Here is a 12,985-nt window from a genome sequence, read left to right on the forward strand (position 1 = left end):
TCAGTTTCTCTATATTCAGAATAATATGTAGTTTATTAATATGTAAATCACTGTTTAATATGTCAATAATGAATTTCTGAATCATTGGAAATTAAAATTACAAGCTTTCTCTTGTCCTATTGCTGCCCATTACTAGTCTTCTGTGTCACCTTCTGTGTACCACAAGGTGGTAGCAGGAATATTAAAAATACCAGAATAAATTTGTGACTGATACTATGCAATGGTGGAGGGATAATGGCACTTTTCAGGAGTTGGCGGATAACCAAGGTGGAGCCTAAGTCAAATGTTAAACTTTCCAATTTTTGCATTTCCAGAAAAACTCAAACTGGAGCAAGTGGGGGCTATCACAATGGTGTGTTCATGGCTCAGAGTAGGATTCCTCATGGCAAAGACTATGCTATATTCATCCAACAGTGATGTGCCCAAAGAGTCACTGAGTGGACAGAAAAAAGGGTGGGTCCTGCTCTTCATTTCAAAGTACAAGGTCATAAAAAATGTTTTAAACACAAAAACCCTGGAGAGAAAGAGAGAACTGCCAAATGGAAATGGGTGCCAAAGATAAAATTTCTTCATTTGATAGTGCTATAGATGAAAGTCCCTGCAGCACACAGAGAACCAGCTTCTCTGCATCAGGATTATCATCCTGTTGTTGATGCAAGCTGACCTCAACAAGACACTGAAGCATTTTTTACTTACATTCAGAAAGAGAGCTCTGCCCTAGGGCACTTTTCTGAAAACTTCAGTTGCCCCTGAGCATGGCCCCCTGTGTTGGTGCAACTTGAATGTTTTCAGTGGACTGGTTTTATCAGTCCATCCTCTGGACTATTATTAACAGTTCACCCTTGGGAACTATTGGTTAGACAGAATCAGGATTTCATAGCTTATTTATTCCAACTGTCTGCATTTCTTTACATATTAGTAACAGTGAATTCATGGCCTCAACTGTCAGGCCTTATAGAGCTGTTCCATCTATACCAAAGAGGAAGGCATCAGCATGCCCAGGGGAACCCAAGATATGCAGAAGTCCAAAATGAAATTCTTGGAGAACAGCCCTCTAAAAGGGAAAGATCTTCTGAAAATGGGCCTATGAGGACTAAGAACAGTTAGAAATCAAGAGCACCAAGTTTTTCTATGATTAATGAGATCATAGAGCAAGGATGGCCACCTGTGAAGGGCACGTGGCCCTTACATAACTAATTTGTGAGCCCCAGAGCCCTCTAAGCAGGGCTAATATTTTCAACTCCATTTGGGAGAAAAATTAGGGATTTTAAGGGTAAAAGGGTACTCTTGTAGAGACATAGCAATCCTTAAAAAAACCCAACCTCCCAAATTGGGGTGATTCTCACAATTTTGGCAGGTTTAAACTGGCAAAATCAGTGCCTTAAGCATCAGCAATGAATTTCTCCCCTTAACTCTAAACAAAACAAGGAAAAGCAGATCCAAAAATGTTGGCTTGCTGCTTCTAGGGACATGACGATTTTACTGGCCATATTTGTGGGTGCATTTCGAAAGGGCACAAAAATAAAGTGTGGTCCCATGCCTATTATCAGGGAATTTCAGGGTTTTGCAAGGACCTGTGCTGCATTTGCCATATTTCTATCTTGGCCTTTGTGAAATGTCCTTACCTGTAGCCCTTCTCTGACAGCCTCAAGAAGGTAGGGAACAATGGAGTAGTTCCACAGGTCAGTAAACCAAACCCTTGACCCATCCACATCTAGAGGGCAAGAGAGAAAGAGTCGTGGACCTGTGAAAATTAGGAGAAACATAAAATTACAAGTTGATTATTTTCAGTGAGCAGAATCTGATGCATTTATTTTAACCATAATGTCATAGAATGACAAGAAAAAGAGAAAAAAGACAAGGAAGACATGGAAAAAACTTATTTATTATGATAAGGTACTTCACTTATAAGAAATGAGCAAGTTACATGTATCTATATGAAGTAGGGATTTATCAATCAACTACATTTTCTCTATTGCATCTTGAGTGAATGGATGTTTAAAAGTGAGTTTTCTCTTAATAATCAGAGGACCCCTGATCTTCTATAAAAAAAAAACATTAATGTTTTCTGTTCAGAAGAAGCCTATGAAAGATTAGGACATTTATTTATTTATCCATTCCATTTATATGGCTGCCCATCTCACAATAGTGATTCTGGGTATCTAACTGCAGCTAAAAACAAAAGCAATAGCAAAATAAAATATTTAACTGGCAGCCAAAGTAAAAACCAGTCAAGCAACAATTAAAGTAACCATCTCACAGACTCTCCCTCACAATCTGACCTCCATGCCTGAGAACACAACTCTGTCTTCAGGGACTTGTGAAAGGCCAGTAAATTGGGGCCAGTCTAATCTCCGAGGGAATGACGTTCCAAAGGGCAGGTGCCACGACAGGAAAAGATCACTTTCTGGGTCCCACTCAATGATACTCCTTAATTGTTGGGACCCAGAGCATGCCTCTTCTGTCAGATCCAGTGGGACAGGTAGAAATGATCAGGAAGATACAACCCCGCAAATAATCCTTGCATAAAGAGTTTTAAATTTCTCACCAATAGTGACGTCTGAAGAACTGTGAGCTTCCAAGAACTTGTTGAGATGTTGCCAAACCTTGGGAATCCAGTCTACAATCTTAATTAATTCTGCATTTCTCATCTGGCCACCGATTTCTGTTTCAATGAGTTTTCTTCTCAAGAATCGGCCAAGAAAGCCCTTGACTGGCTCAGTGTGATTGGCGCATAGCACCCATCTGAAGTTGTGGTGCAGCTGAAGGTTGGGGGTGGAGGAAGTTGCTTGGTTCATTGTTCCAATGATGTAAGGACTATAGGAAAAAGGTCGGCCAGCATTTATTTTAGGAACATTTTCCCCTTTTTAAATTCAAATTATCATCTCATGTGCTTTTTTGCTTCCTACTCATAAGTTGTGAATGGAGGGGAGGATGCTGCCTCCTGTGCTGGCTGAATTTCTGGAATGCTTTAGAACATTTTATTTACTCTGCAGGAAGATGATCAGTTAAATTTTTGGAAAACATTTTAGAAAACAGTGAGAAAATTAAAATCATCATATACAGATTTAAAACAGGAGGGTTTCTGGGAGGGAAAGACAGGAAAAGTCAGAAGGCAAAGCAAGAGAAATGAGAACATGAGTGAGGTTGAGAGCAGCCTTCTCCAGCCTACTACCCTTCTGATGTACTGCTCATGGTAGGACTGGAGATCCAATTTACCTGAAAGGTACTTGGTTAGGTAGAAGTTGGTACAGAGCAGGGGATGGGCAACTATCATATATATTTTCAAATTACTCCAGCCATTCTGTGCTGTAAATGAAAAATATTTGCCTTTTTTAACAGAAAAGATAGAAGTTGGCAGACATCTGCAGAAAGGGCTGGTAAAGACTAGTGTTTCCCATCTCCCCGGCAGCCTCTGTTAACACTGAATCTTCAAGAAGCTGGAGACATCTATGTAATCAAAGCACAGGAATGTTTGTTTCAGGGCTCTCCTATTTTTGTAGACATAGATAAAATGTAATGCCAGGAATTTGCTCCAGATTTTTTTATTTCTGTTTGCTGTGCAGTGCTAAATGTCATGTTCTTTATGTCTATCAGTTAAAGAATTGAGCGTTTAATTTCAGCTTTCAATCAAATCTCAGCGTATGTTCATGAAAATATAATTTCTCTTTAGAATTTCTTGTGACCTGTAATAATAACCTGAAACCTCTCCAGTATATTCTCTGAGATTCTGACAAAAAGCTTTGCATTTGTAGTATTTTGCTATCTTCTCTAGAGAACTGAATTTTCTTTTGGATTTTTTAAAAAACTAATTTGCAGGCTGGTGGAACCATGATCTGACCAGTTCTGTATTATCTTGTTTCACATGGAAAGTCTGTGTTTTACATTTAAAGTTTTTTTTTTTAACATTTTATCTTTTTAGAAGTTGATTTTGTTTATCTCCTGTGAGATTTGTCTATCTCCCAAAAGGGGGAAAAGGCCAGAATTTTGTAGTCACTACACTGCTGTGCTGTGCTATGGTTAGGAGGTGACCCTATTTCAGTGTTTGCATTTTGCCCTTTTTAATAACCAGAAAAGCAATATAGGCCAGGAGAACCCAATCTCTCTTGCACATATGAGCTGGGGGCAGATGCTAGAGGAAGCACCCACTGGAAGATAGGTGATGTCAGCAGGAACTACTAAGCCGCTACTTCAAAGGAGGAGACAGGACCAGGGTGTGAAGACCCCAAAGGTTTCTGAGACTGGAAGTTTGGGACTTCTAGCCCTCCACCCTATGATCCTTGACAATCCAAGGGAAGGAGAAGATTGGGGTGTGCTTTCTTTTTTAAACTATGATATGCCTGTTGTAGAACTTGTATAGCAGTTTTCACATATTTCTCACCTCAAAATTTTTATTTTTATTTTTATTGTATTTATAAGTGTCTTGAATTTTAACTTTGTTTTTATTGTAAACTGCCCAGAGTCCCTCCTTTGTGGGGGAGATGGGCAGTGATAAAATTCAATCAATCAATCAATCAATAAATGGCAGGAAACAGAGCTGTCAATTTTCAGCAAGCATGGTCTGAGGGCTACAAGACAAGACTAAGGAATTGAATGCAACTGGGGTGACTTGCTACCCATCTCTAGTCTAAAGGATAAAACCTTCAGTTATTGGGTAGAAAATAATGGATAGACAAGGGAAGCCTGGGAATGACGGACAGCAATAAAAGAGCAGCACAGTAAAGGGAGTTGAAATACTTTTTGTTGTTAATTTTTAAAAATTTAATTACAATAACATTACAAGTAACATTTTTGTTAAAAAAAAACCTTATCAGCTTGTAGTATTATATATAAGGCTATAAAACTATATTACTACTAATTAATTCATGCACTAATCTGAATTAATCTTCAGTCAAATCTTTGGTTGCAGGATTTATAATTGTATTTATTTTTACTGGTTTGGCTCATATTCAGACAGAAATCCTGCATGCTTACTTAAGGGAAAACCTACTACATGAATGCTTACTTCTGAGTAGCAGTTGAACTAAAATCAGTAAAATTTTACTAAGATTTGTTTAAATAAACAATATTCTATTTATGGTCACTGAAATTAATTAAATTAAGCTTAAATTAAGGTTCAGAGAATATGTTTGTTGATGGAGAAAGAGACTTTCCATCATGAAAGGCAAAGGTAAAACAATACTGTTACCATTTATGGTACTTGCAGTTCAAAAGCCCATTGAAGATCTCTCCTAGGGAGCTGACATGATGTAAATTGTCCAAGATGATTACAAGAGGCATCTCCACTGCATTATTTTCGCTACTACATTGGTCTGCAAGGTTGGAAAGGTATTGCCGGAGTTCCTGTAAAAAAATGCAATAGGAAAAAAACTGCTTGCAATTATGGTTTGGAGGTCTTGGGCGGTGATGAAGGCTCTTTGATTCAATTTTTAAAAGTCCTTTGCAAGAACACAGTAACAAACCACACAGCTACTTAGTTTTTAAAAAAAATATATAAATAATTGTTCAGGCAAGCTGGTTATCTTGCCTCAGATAATGAACAGTGTTCTCTTGCTTAATCCCAAAATAGTGACTCTCAAAGCATGTAATTGCTTCTCTCCTTGGTGCTGGGTCTACCTTCATCTCATGATTGAATAGGAGGCAGTGTCTAAAGAGGGAGTAGAGCAGGGCCTACGAAAAGCAGCCATTATGAAAAGCAGGCATTATATGCCAGGATAAGGTAGAAGACAAAAAGTGAAGTAGCACTGACAGGCTTGGAATTCCAAAAGGATTAAGACACCAGCCAAGACATTCCACCTTCTGGAATGTCACTGTGCAGGTAGATTTTGTGAAGTATTAGTACAAATTATCATTACAGGAGATAGTAGAGCAAACCCAAGAAGGCATCCATGAGTAACTAAATACCATCTATCATTATATAGAAGGAGCCCTCTTCCATGTCTCCAAGGCATACCAGAAGCCATATCAACCCACTACTCAAGCAAAGTGTTATAGGTATCTCCATTCTGGGTAAGATATAAGAGTTCATTTCCTATGAAATGTTTGCACCGGAATACAAATTACTTGCAAAGAGAAACAATATCTTCCCCAATTCAGTATCGTGTAACACTCACCTTACTGGACTTGTGATCCACATTAAAGGTTGCAATAGCACCATCAGCCAGCTCCCTGCCCTCTCTAAGTACCATGTACTCAGACAGGCGATTGGCTAAGTATGTCTTTCCAGTGCCACTTGGACCAGATAAAATGATTCTCCTATGTTCTATCAAGAGTGACACGTAACGCTGTAGTATTGGCTTTGGGATCAGAGACTCAAACACCAGACCATCCAAGCTATTCTCTACCATACCTGTAATAATAGAAAACCGCAATTTGAAACTTTCACTTGATTTTTAAAAGATTTATTATGTCCCTTTACACAAGAGAGAAGTAGTACTATTTCATACGTAGTATCTTTGAACCTCCCCATCCCCAAGTAATTTTCCATTTCTAGTAACATCTGTCAAATGAGCAAAATACTCATATAATTCTCAAAGAACATTCCTTCTTACAGAAAAATGGTTTCTACATAGAATGGAATGGAAAAAGGAAGATAATGCAGTACAACGAGGTCCAGTGGAAGAGGATCAACATTTTGCAATCAAGAAAGTCAAAAATCTGCCACCTTGTAAGCTAGTGAATTGAAAACATTTTATTTCTAGGTCTGGCTAATAAAATAAGTAGTCCATTTCTGTTGTCAAACTTCCCACACAGTTTTTAAACACCAGATAGAATTCTGATGTACACACTGGGGTTATTTCAAGTGAAAAAATGAGTGTGAAAAAATGAGTGTGCTCATTCTTTTCATGAATGGATACAATGTATAAATTGAAAGTATCTATATGGGTCTTTGCACACTGATAATAACCAAGTGATCTTGGAAAGCATGGTTTGATCAGATACACTTTGTACTTCTTCATCAATTTCCTAAGTTATACCAGGGTTAACCAAAGTTGTCATCTGAGAAGTAAGTATGTTGACTACCAAAAGTATGTGCTGTGATTATTGGCCTTATCCATTTCTAAACATTCTCTGTCACTTTGAGGACTAGGCATGCTGACTATGTAAATCAGAATCTCCTATCATCTGACAGATTGTAGATAGGATTTTCCTATCAATATGTAAAACTAACATGAGTTACAATCTACTTTCTTTGAAGAGCATTTTTAATTTCAGCAGACAAAATACTTCTCCATCACCCTTCATACAAAATACAAAGGCAAACTATTAAATGGAATTTTATGTCATATTCTGCAGTAAAAATAATTGAAACATGCAGCAAAATCTTGCACATTCACCAGGGTTCCATTCACCCAGCAAAGGTCTTCTTAAAAGAAAAAAAAAACTATTTCATTGTCTCCACTCCATGTCTACAAATGGGCTTAATAAAGTTGGGATTTAAAAAAAAAATTGGGAGAAAACTTTTCAGGATCCCACCCCCACCCCCCTTTAAAATATCTTTTGCATGTCTGCAGACCCTGCTGACTGATATTTCTCTCTTAATCCTCACCGGCCACCTACACATCAGCACACATCATCTCAGTTTTCTATTAGAAGAAGTTATATCTTTTTTGGCAGAAAAGCTTCCATACACAAAAAATTATGCAATGTCAGCAGGTACAGCAGGCTGACACAAAAGAGAAAGCCAGCAATTCTTACAAGCCAGCAGATGCAACTTCTGCAGAATGATTGCCTGGACATAGATGTTTGACACTCAGGCAAAAATGATTAAGATTAAGCAGTAAAGGAACAGTTGTATATCTGGAGGGTATAAATGTTTTAACAGCTTACAAAAAAATGACTGAAAAATCAATTTAGACCTTTCTTACAAAAACTATCCTATTAGCATTAACTCAATAGTGGCTTTTAAAAAAAAATACAAACTTTTATGCCAGATCAGAATTTCTTACAGAGCAACAATTCAAGAGAAACTGGATAGCAATGACCTTTGGAGGAGGCACAATAAGTAATTTCCTTTTTCCTTGGTGACCACTGTTGGTTCTTTAAGATACAATTGTTAGAAGGCAATAAACCTATGTATTTTCTTGGGAACATTGTTGCCAATGTTCATGGACTGTTACTTTCAGAAGGACTTATTTTCAAGTAGCCCAAACATCACAGCAATGATATACATTATATATTATATTAGATATTAGATATATTATATAAATGCAAAGCTGTACTACAAAGCTACCCGTAGCACCTTCCAATTTGGGTGGGTGCGTGGGTGCGGGGGGAGAAGGAAAAGTTCTTCCTTTCACAGATGGACCTATGTAGCTATGTCATGCATTCACTCTCTGTCATAGCCTCCACACATATATAACATAATCCCTATTCTTGAACTTAAGCTTTGAAGAATTAGCAAATGCCATCAAGGTAGCTTTGCTGGGTTGCACAAGTGGGTCCCAAGCTCTATTGTATTTGTTTATTTGATGAATTTCTCTTGAAATAGAGAACATTTCGGTGATAAACAAATTACACAGGCTAACAAGAGCTCTACATAAAAAGGATTGCTCCTTTCTTTTTAGAAAGTGGAAATGTTTTGTGCAATATCCACTTTATTTACACAGGTGGCTCCTGTTATTTGTGGCTGAACAACCACAAATAACGAAACTGTGAATAATGAGACCTTGAGAAAAATGCATGCTTAAAATACCTAAGAACGCTCCAGAAGTCTTCTTCCAAACAAACCCAGGTGCCCAAAACTGTGAATAAAGTTAGCCCTTGCTTACTGACCACTTGTTCAGCAAAAGTTGCAATGGCACTGAATGAATGGTACTTACAACCAGTCCTCAAAGTTCCAGCCATCGCAGTGCCCCTACGGTCACATGATTGCCATTTGTGACCTTCCCTGCTGGTTTCCCACAAAATCAATGGGGAAGCCAGCAGGGAGGGTTGCAAGTCGCTCTAGTAAGTAACCCCCCTGCGCTTGCGCCAACCTGCACCCTCCTTCCCTTGGCCTTCCTGTGCTTGTGCTGCACCACAGCATACCCTCCCAACTCACGTGTGGCCTGCGTGGGGCCTCCCAGGGTCCCCACCCCCGAGGCACCCTCACACTCCTTACCTGGGACTCCCATCACTTCCCGCTTAACAACCCACGTATCTTAGGGTTACAACAGCAACTGGGACTGCCTGGATTGCCATCGCTATGCATCATGTGATGTTGCACTTTATGACTGCATTGCTCGGCAACGGCAATCCTGGTCCCAACTGCCATCATAACCTGAGGACTACCTGTACATGAAACTAGGGTGTGGACAACAAGGTCTGGTCTTTATTTACCAGCCATGGATATGAGAAACCATGGTTAATGGAACCATGGCTACTGAGGCCCACCTGTATAACTCCATGAATAGGGAAGTGAAAGATTCACAGGAATGTGATTGTGCTTGAAATTTCTTAGCAAAAGTGGTATGCAACTGAAGGAAAAACAACATTTAGCCAAGAAAGACAGAAAGAAAAAAAGCTAATTAAATTCTCTTATATCCCCTGAGATTTCTCCAATGCTGAAATCTGGCAAGCCTGTAATTACAAAGGGCTGTAACAAATAAGTCACCTACAATTTACCTTTGATTTTCACAGAGATGGTGTTATTTTCACCAACCAGATAGCCACAGGGTAGCAGCTCAGGTGTTTCTGTGCTATTTGTGCGAATGATTTCCCCAATGCTGTATCCCAGGACACTGTCCGAATTCAAGCCAAGTTGACTCACAGGATCTACATGAATGATATATTCCTGGGAAGGGGGAGCAAAAGAAAAAATTAACATACCTTAAGGGGTTTTGGCTTTAAGAACAAAACTTCACGATCAAGTATAATTCTCCTTTCAAGATAAATTAATTCCCATTATAAAGAAATAATCTTTAGGAAAAATGATTATGTGTCATCAAGTCATTTTTGACTCCTAGCGACCACACAGAGAGATCTTCTCTATGATGATCTATCCCTAACGTGTTCTTTCACATCTCCCAACAGGGCACTCATCACCACTGTAACTGAATCCATCCACCTTGCTGCTGGTTGTCCTCTTCCTCTCTTTCCTTCCATCTTTCCCAGCATTAGAGCCAGAGAGCTGGGTCTTCGCATAATGTGTCTGAAGTACGATAATTTGAGCCTGGTCATTTGTGCCTCAAGTGAGAACTCTGGGCTGATCTGTTCAATGATCCATTGCTTTGCTTTCTTGGCTGTCCATGGTACTCTCAGGGGTCTTCTCCAACACCAACTTTCAGTGGCATCAATACTCTTCTTATCCTGCTTCTTTAAAGTCCAACTTTTGCTTTCATAGAGTGTCACAGGGAATACCATGGCTTGCATGATTCTGCTCTTTGTAGGTATAGACAAATCACGGCATTTAAATATCGTTTCCAAGGCCTTCATGGCTACTCTACCAAATGCTAGTTTGTGGCATATTTCTTGACTGCTTGTTCCTTTACTGTTGATGGTTGATCATAAAAGGCGGAAGCTATTGTCATTGTGACAAATAATTCCAAGTCACTAGGACTGTGCAAAACCTGAGTGTAAAATATTCCACGCTTGGAATGGCTATTTTGATTGTTCCAAAGCTGAAGCAAAGTATTTCATGTTTAGTTTTGTAATGCATTCAGGACTCATTGGGGCACTTCATTTCACGTTATTGCTTTGATATAAAAAAATCATCCCTCCTCCTCCAGTCCAGGGAGACTTGGAGAGTGCATTAGCCAATAAAACAGAAGGCTGGAGCTAGCTGAAGAGAAGTGGAAGAAGTTAAAGGAGAAGTTAAGAGTTAAGAGCTATCTTAGACTTTGGAAAAGATCCTGTCTGACTTACCAAGTAAGTTAACTGGTATTTTTAAATCCTTCACTATTAACGCTCAATGGGTATAATGTTAAAGCTCAATGGGTATAATGTAATGTTACTAGCCCTGTCTGTTCTATGTGATTCTGTGGAGTTCTTGGTGCTGAGCTTGGTTGTTTGCTTCAGGTTTTCTTTACCCATCTAGATAACACCATCAGTGCAAGTGAGTGTGAGGTTTGCTTCCTGTTTATACATAGTAGTTTGCCCTGCCAGTTTTGGTGGGGGTGTGGTTTCTTCCTTGGTGGTTCATTGATTAGAGTGTTGTTTTCTGCCTTGTCTGGTGTTGGATCCCTGCTTATGAGAGTGTTGGCTGCTGGAGAGGATGTGTTCTAGTCTTTTTGTTTCCTTCCGTTGTATTATATTGTCTTTTTAGAATGGTGTGAAAATGTGGTTTATGTCTATGTTCTGTTGGTGGCTGATTTGTCTGAATGCCAAGCTTCCAGGAATTCCCTAGCATTTTTGGATTCGGCTTGATCTAAAAAGCTAATAGTTTCCCAGTTGAAATTGTGATTGTGTCTGTCCATGTGTTGTGAGATTAAGAAGTTTTTGTCATGTCTGCTAGTTGGTGTTCATGGATGCACTCTGCTAGTCTCCTGCCTGTCTGTCCTACGTAGTGGCTGTTACAGTCCTTGAATTGTATCTTGTAGATTACTGCTGGTGTTTTTTTCCTTGGGCTACTGGGTTTTTTGGTTTGCTTAAGATGTTTTGGAGGGCTTTGGTTGGTTTGTGTGCTGTGGTGATGCTGACTGGTTGTAGTAGTCTGTTGGTTGCTTCTGAAATGTTTTTTGATGTATGGGAGTGTTATCATTTTCATAGGTTGTACTAGTGGTGCTGTAGCGGGTTGTGTGGTCAGGCACTTTTTGATATAGACACATGGGTATCCATTTTGTTGGAAGAAGTTGTAGAAGTTGGTGGTCTGTTTCCTCTTTCTGGCATTCTGGGTTGCTGCAGTGTGTTTGTGATCATCTGAATAATGTTCTTACACAGCTCATCTTATGGGAGGTTGGATTTCTGCTTTGGTAGCTGAGCACTTGGTTAGTGTGGGTTGTTTTCTGATAGACTTGGTTTTCTTACTTTCCATCATTTCCTCTGCTGATGAGGATATCCAGGAAGGGTAGTGTGTTCTTGTTTTCTTCTTCCCTTGTGAATTTTATTCCTATGAAGATGTTGTTGATTGTCTCATGTGTCTTCTCTAGTTGTTCCTTTTTTATTATGATGAAGATATCATCTACATAACAGATCCATACTTTTGGTTCTATGTGTGGGAGTGTTATAGCTTCTAGATGTTGCATCATGGTCTCTGCTATGAATCCTGAGAATGATGATCTCTGGATGTTCACCTGATTGGTTGGTATATTTGACCAGGTAGGTAGCAAAGGTTGATGCGTTCCATGAGTGATTTGCTTTTTAGCCATATTGCCAAATGCAAACATGCATAGTGCATGTTCATTAAAATGTGATTGTTATGCATTTAAACTCGCACGCTGCCATATACAAAAAACTATGTTGTGTTGTTTGCTGAATTTTGGAAGGAGACTGCAAAATGCAAAAGTGCACATGCATTAGGAAGAAACTTCAAACCTACAACTAAAGAAGTAAATTTTTATGGACATTATGTTACTCATGGGATGGGTTTAATTAATCCATTGCTGTTTTTTTGCTTGACTTCTGTGGCTAAGTTGCACAAGCATTATAGCAAATATGGACAGTATGGACAATAAATCAATGATAGGATTAATTAAGAACTACTGGTGATTTTCCCAATTTCTTCAAAAACTTTCAATCAAGAAGCCTAATTAGGCATTGTTACCAAAAGTGGTGATATGTATCAATTTATTTACAGTGTTACCAACATAATCTAGACAGATTGCAATTTTTGTAGTTTAATTCTATCAAACTGTAGTGCCATCTGTGCCTAGGAAGCAGAACCCAAGCTCTTCAGCCTAGATTGGAATGTCACCCCCACCCCAACCTACAAATGTGGAAGAAGGCAATGGCAATTTCTGGAAGAATGAAAAGTATTTTTCTAGAACCATTTAGTAGGAGTTTAGACCTGATTCTGGTACTGAAACTGTCTTGGTTGTTCTGCTGGATAATCTTTGCTGACAGGTAG

The 12,985-nt window shown here is 38.9% G+C and overlaps 1 protein-coding gene across 4 annotated transcripts in view; it reads right to left on the reverse strand.

Moving 5' to 3' along the window:
• The window catches only part of NAV2 (neuron navigator 2), a 307,499-nt gene that overhangs the window by 10,522 nt on the left and 283,992 nt on the right, over positions 1-12,985 (reverse strand). For all 4 annotated transcript variants that reach the window (XM_063289573.1, XM_063289572.1, XM_063289571.1 and 1 more), the window contains 5 exons: positions 9,607-9,775; positions 6,114-6,349; positions 5,189-5,343; positions 2,549-2,817; positions 1,626-1,744 (listed from right to left, as the gene is read on the reverse strand). In XM_063289573.1, the coding sequence (XP_063145643.1) occupies positions 1,626-1,744; positions 2,549-2,817; positions 5,189-5,343; positions 6,114-6,349; positions 9,607-9,775 (948 nt within the window). The remainder of the gene's footprint in view (positions 1-1,625; positions 1,745-2,548; positions 2,818-5,188; positions 5,344-6,113; positions 6,350-9,606; positions 9,776-12,985) is intronic.

Source organism: Candoia aspera, chromosome 1 (assembly GCF_035149785.1).
Source record: "Candoia aspera isolate rCanAsp1 chromosome 1, rCanAsp1.hap2, whole genome shotgun sequence".
In the NCBI taxonomy this organism is placed as follows: Eukaryota; Metazoa; Chordata; class Lepidosauria; order Squamata; family Boidae; genus Candoia; species Candoia aspera.